Source organism: Pundamilia nyererei, unplaced genomic scaffold, assembly GCF_000239375.1.
Source record: "Pundamilia nyererei isolate P.nyererei 1_Seehausen unplaced genomic scaffold, PunNye1.0 scaffold00010, whole genome shotgun sequence".
NCBI lineage: Eukaryota > Metazoa > Chordata > Actinopteri > Cichliformes > Cichlidae > Pundamilia > Pundamilia nyererei.
In genome coordinates this window covers 6,231,600-6,237,733 of record NW_005187411.1, presented here as the reverse complement: position 1 = coordinate 6,237,733, position 6,134 = coordinate 6,231,600, and the positions used below count along the sequence as shown (strand labels likewise).

The 6,134-nt window shown below is 40.3% G+C and overlaps 1 protein-coding gene across 2 annotated transcripts in view; it reads left to right on the top strand.

Annotated features, from left to right (window-relative positions):
* Positions 1-2,808: 2,808 nt before the first annotated feature.
* Positions 2,809-6,134, top strand: part of LOC102200894 (ankyrin repeat and SOCS box protein 2) — a 6,340-nt gene continuing 3,014 nt past the window's right edge. The window contains exons 1-2 of one of the 2 annotated variants that reach the window (XM_013908393.1): positions 2,809-2,943; positions 3,344-3,546. In XM_013908393.1, coding sequence (XP_013763847.1) covers positions 3,425-3,546 — 122 coding nt within the window. In that variant the 5' untranslated portion in view covers positions 2,809-2,943; positions 3,344-3,424. Of the gene's footprint in view, positions 2,944-3,343; positions 3,547-4,705; positions 6,036-6,134 lie in introns of those variants that run through there. The other variant, XM_005724008.2, reaches the window with a different exon arrangement.

Below are 6,134 nucleotides of genomic sequence, written 5' to 3'. Positions count from 1 at the left end.
TAAAGTTTACATGTAATTCAATTTCATTTCAGCCGTAACATTTCTGAGTGTGTGTTGTTATTAACCTACTGCTTTTAAAAAATATTTAAAATTGATAAGAATTCAAAGTTGTAGTTTGTTGTAACAAGGGAAAAGGAGAAGCAAGAGGAAGAACCTTTTCCATAAGATGGAGAGCAGCTGAAAAATAAAAGGGCAGTGGTAGTCAAGGAGTCCAAAACTCAAGAGTAGAACGTAACATTTATTTATAATAAAACAAGCCCAGGGCATATAAAAAATAAGCTAAAACCAAGCTAGAAGTCTGACTTTTACATTGTATTTACAGGTCCAACAGTCTTGAACAGCTGCTCTAACCCTTACAGAAATCACTGTTTTCACCAGTTATGTCTTGCTTGCTTGGAAAGGCCTTCTTACTGGGCCCAACTCCTCCACTACATCCGACACCAGTTCCACAGATGAGTCCAGGGCGAATCTCCTTGGCATCCATCCTGTTGCACCGCTAAACCTCTGTTGTTCTCAACTTTGTGCCACTTCTGTGACTCCTGTCATGCTCTAGAACAAAGGCACTTTTAAATATACAAAAAACACTCCGGGACTCCCTGTTACAACATGATAGTTACAACATAAGAGTAACTGTAATGTTCAGCTTTGTGGAAACTGTCAGAGGTACAGATTCCCTGGTACTGAACACATCTGTGTTGTTCCTGTCCTGACTTGTTTTTACAGGACGTTGGTTGTTTCTTGTTCTTTGCAGGCGTTTGAAGCTTAGATATCTATCTACACATAGTCTTTGAATGCAGTGATACACAACATCACTGATATCAGTCTACGTTTTTCCAATGACACGTGGCTGATTAATGTGAGATGTACCATAAATAGACTTTTCTTTTGTTAACAAACGAACAGCGTGGACATCAGTTGAAAAGCCGTTTCACGAAAACTCCCTGTTCAGATCCCTGTTTGCTTCCGAGGGGCTCAGCCTATATCTTGGAAATGTTACTTAACTAACATTGGTCCACCTGGTCCAGCCCTAACCAAAGCATATAGTTAGGGCTGGACCAGGTGACCCTGAATCCTCCCTTAGTTATGCTGCAATAGACGTAGGCTGCCGGGGGATTCCCATGATGCATTGAGTTTTTCCTTTCCAGTCACCTTTCTCACTCACTATGTATTAACAGACCTCTCTGCATTGAATCATACCTGTTATTATTCTCTGTCTCTCTTCCACAGCATGTCTGTATCCTGTCTTCCTTCTCTCACCCCAACCGGTCGCAGCAGATGGCCCCGCCCTTCCCTGAGCCTGGTTCTGCCGGAGGTTTCTTCCTGTTAAAAGGGAGTTTTTCCTTCCCACTGTTGCCAAAGTACTTGCTCATAGGGGGTCATATGATTGTTGGGGTTGTCTCTGTATCTATGAAGCACCTTGAGGCGACTTTTGTTGTGATTTGACGCTATATAAATAAAATTGAATTGAATTACTTCTCACACACTCACAAGAGGACCTACACACTTCTTGTTAGGCCTTCATCTTCTACAGGTTACACACAAGGGCACCAACTGAATGGTAATAGTGGTTTGACACGAAAATGAGTTCACTCCGATAAAAATCTGGAACTGGAGCAGAGCCACTAATAATTATAAACAAACCACCCCAATCACTGTTATAATTGTAGTTACAGCTGAAAAGTCCCTGACAACTCTGCAAGGAAGCTCCATAATAGCTACAGCCAACAACTAGCAATGTAAACCTAGATTACCATTGACTGCCATATAATTTGGGGGGGGTGGGGGGGCTGTTTTTGCCTGGCAGCCATGCTCTGGTCTGGCCTCCTCCGATAAGGTTTGGGAGAAATTCAGGGCTGACAGACTACAGCCCAAGGAAAATACTCAACATTACAATCTAGGGAAGTCACAATAGGCTCTACATACATCCTACATACTTCTATGTGCTGTTTTTTTGTCTCTTTTCCGTCTTTCTCCCACTTTCTCTCTCCCTCCTAAGAATCCCGCCATCAGAACTGCTCTATCTGTTTTGTAAAATTGAAATCAAAATGTCCATCAGTACTTAAGTGCATCTACATATGTCACTATGTACATGTATAGCTGTGCATGCATGTATGTTTTTTTCCTGTTTTTGTTTTTCTTCCTCCCTTGAATATGTGTGTGTATCTGTATATGTGTGTGTGTAGGTATGTGTGCAGACATGTGTCTTTATTCAGGTGGACTTGTGTGCATTTGTGTGTACACACATATAAATCAGGTTGATTTTGGGTTTACTTTTTATTGCTATCCCTCTTTTATCCTGTCTGTTTCAACTTGTCTTGTTTTACTTGTTCTATGTCCATGTCCTATATGGATGTTGGTTAAAAATAATAATTAATAATGAATTTTTTTAAAAGAGCAAATGCACTGGTATATCACAGGGAAAGAAAACCTCATGAATGTTATCATAAAAGCTTGAAGAAACTGTCAGAGTCACTGATTTACTGGTACTGAATATGCCTGTTTGTTTCCTGTCCTGACATGTTAGTATGTCGTGACAGGACGGTGCTTTTTTTGCAGGTGTTTGAGACATACATGTGTTTTCATATGTTTTGGTTTGACTTTGTTGGGGAAAGATCGCAGATTACCCAGGAATTTGCAATAGAGCCCGTTTGTGTGGTTGAAAATAAATATGTCGAAGGACTCGTTCGTCGTCATAAAACTATGAGGCCACTTCCAGTTTCAATAGAGGAAGCACTTTTAAAAAACATTTCGGAAGAAGTAATTGTGAAACAATCTGTTGTCATTCTGCTTGTTCTTCAGACTCATTTTTGCACATCACACAGTCGCAGCAAGAGGTGACGCATGTTATGACAGAATCCTTCAGACCGTCTGATTAGGATTAACATATTTGTTCTACAAAGTAACTCATATTTTGTGCATAAGGAGAAAGAACAATTTCATGTGGTGAGTCTATCAAGCTGTTTTTTGGGGGGATTTTTTCTATCTAATTTAATTCTAATTGTCTCTGTCATTGTTTTGTAAAGTTAATCATGCCCTGTAATCTCAGCTTCATGTTTTTTTGTTATCCTCCTGTTGCATAACTCAGTAACAACACTACACACACCAGCACCTTCTCTGGAACAGCAGTACCAAGTGGAACATAACACTGCTGAACATGTCCTTAAAAGGCATCCCCCCTCACTGCCTGAGCCGCTGCTCTCTGATTTCTGCCTTTGCAGATTTCAGCTCTTTTATATGAGTTAGGTCACTAATTCACGTGGGATGTGTGTATTATACTGTCCCTGTGATTTTATTGCTGCTGTTGATGTTCTAACTTCTATTTTCCAACTTCTATTGTGAATAGTGTTTACTCATCTATGAAAAAGACAACAGCACTTTTTGAGGTGTTCTGCACTTAAGACTGGACAACAAATCTCCTCCTGTGATGATTGCAGTCCAAAAAGCTGGGTCTCTTTACCAGAGACTAAACAGCGACATCAAAGACAGGCTGGCTGGATGCTCCCTGACTTTCCACACTTCACAAAACACCACAACAAACCTGCTCAGGTAAGAAAAGATGCTATCACTTCTTAACGCTTAACAATTTAACATTATCTTGTCACCAAATACCGCAAATGCTATTCCTAATTGTTTTTCAGTGAAACATTAGAGATAGTTATTCATGACATTTTTGAGCATGGCACGGCGTGAAATGCCCCCGTGACCTATCAGTATATCTAAATAGCCGTCAAGATGAAAACAAGAGACATGAAAAGAAAAGCGCCGGTCTGTGCTGACTGCCTTAGTGTTGCTTGTTAAAAAAGCAGAGTTACTACAAGTTTTCTGATGGTGAAGAGCCTCAATGGGCTATTTTGTGGAGGCTCAATGAAAACAATATTAATTAAAAGGATGTATTTGAGTAGTAGGTGGAGGTGAAATCATCACGTTTTATAGTTATTTTACCATACATGTGATGCAAATGTTAGGATGTCTAAACCTTAAAGACACAAATAAAACAGCACCAATAGCATTAATGTGTAGTGCTCACAGGTGGCGTTAAGGAAGTCTTTCTGTCCCTACAAGACTGTTTTTACTGTATGGGGAAGCAACTTGTTAAAACACAAATATTCAGTACACCGAGATTTGCTTCCTTGAGAGTCTCTCAAGTTCAGTGACAAAACCTTTCGCTCTTGTGGAGAAACTGAAACCTGTTAAATGAGATTTAGTGGTTAGACGACACTCACAAACCACATGCTCAAACATGTGAGTCAAAATAAGCAAATGAGTTCTGTGCTGCACTGAGGCCATAAACAAAGGCACTAATCAATATGTGGTGCCTGTAGAATCATAGATGAAAGCTTTGTTACACATTGTTTCATATGGTTGGCTGACAAAGTATGAGGCTGAAAAACAAATCAGATGAAAATGTCCAAAATATACATTTGCATCTTTATTTTACTGCATTTTATTGACTGGACATGCAGATCAGTAAGAGTTAAGTAAATATGTAGTCTCTGTGGTTGATTTGGATATTTAATTATTAAATGGCAAAAGAAATTTTGCTTGTTTCCTTTTTGGTTTGGGTGGTTTTTTTCCTGGCTCTTTGCAATATATTTTCTCATGTTTGAAGTGATATAAAAAAGATTTTAAAAATCTAGTGATAAAAAAACGGCAATAAAAACGGAATTAGTAACACAGTTTTATATCCAACATTCAGCATTCCGTTATGGAAATGTATGCAAACTGATTTAGATTTACATAGATTCATAGCTTCATTTTCATAGTTAGGCATAACATTGCTGTGTGTGTGTGTGTGTGTGTGTGTGTGTGTGTGTGTGTGTGTGTGTGTGTGTGTCAACATCTGACACCAATACACCGCCACTGTGTTTAGCATTTGTTCTCTTCTGACTAAAGATGTTCCCTCAAAGACTTTATCTAAAATCTCCCATAAGTGTATATTTAGGCTGAGAGCTCGTGATACCCAGAGGGCACCCTCATAAGCGGATAAAGATGTTTACTCAGAACTCATTTTGAATTCATTTGCAGTCACCCTTCCCTCCAAGAGGACATGTGAACCCAAACAGCGCCCACAAAATGCGTCCATCCCACAACATAACAGGGCCACTGGACCCCCTCATTATACGGTCAAGAGTTCTATTTTTTCCTCTAATCTGTCACCCATCTTCACATGGTTGAGCAAAAACACCACTTAAAGACACTTGGTTCATCGGTGCCCCCAACAGGACTTAAATTGTAAAAATCTCGAAGACATAAGAAGGAAAATATGATCTTTGGCATCATTTAATACACTGGTATTATCTGATAAACAAGCTACCTGAGCTATAACAGTGTCTTCGTCGCTGGAGTGAAGCTATTACGCAGGCCACGCCTCTAGCTGCCACGAAGGACGCAGAGGTCACATCCTCGGTATTTTTCTGGGAATTTAGGGTGGTGGAGAGTTACATTCAACAGATATATGTGTTGACGTTTGGAGTCTGTTTATCAAAAAAAAAAATTTATTTTTTTATTTATGTATTGCTTCCCTTTTTTTTAGTGACATTAGGCCACCGCCTATCGCTTATAATACAGTCAATGTGCACAGGCTTTTCAAAATGGAGTAGTGATTAATGGTTCGTTGTGGGGGTCTCTGTTTATCTTCTGCAGTTGTCACATATCAGTCTCGTTATCTAACTTGGAAACCAGCCAGTAAAGACGAAAAGAGCTGGCCTTACACTGCATTATCTCCAGGGCTGTTTCTCTTATCTTTAAACGTCCGAGTCTTCTGACATATATGGATAAGTCCGTCATCCTGCCGCCTGACAATACAGTCCCAAAATAATCTGAGAGACCACAGCTGAGCCTCGCTCGGCTCTGCGCGCTGCTCCGCCGACGCCGACGACCTGGGAAGGAAAAAAGCGAAATCTACCTTCAGTAATGACGAAATTCAGCTACTCTGACTATTTGTCTCAGTTCCGTTATGCCGGTAATAAAGCTGTGTCGCGACTGCGAGGGGATAGGAGAGGAGACAATGAGAGCGTCGGCGCGTCAGAGCCGGAGTGAGTCTTTTATTGTTGTGTGGACTATTTGAGGCTGCCTGTGTTCGTGTGTGTGTGTGTGTGTGTGTGTGTGTGTGTGTGTGTGTGTGTGTGTGTGTG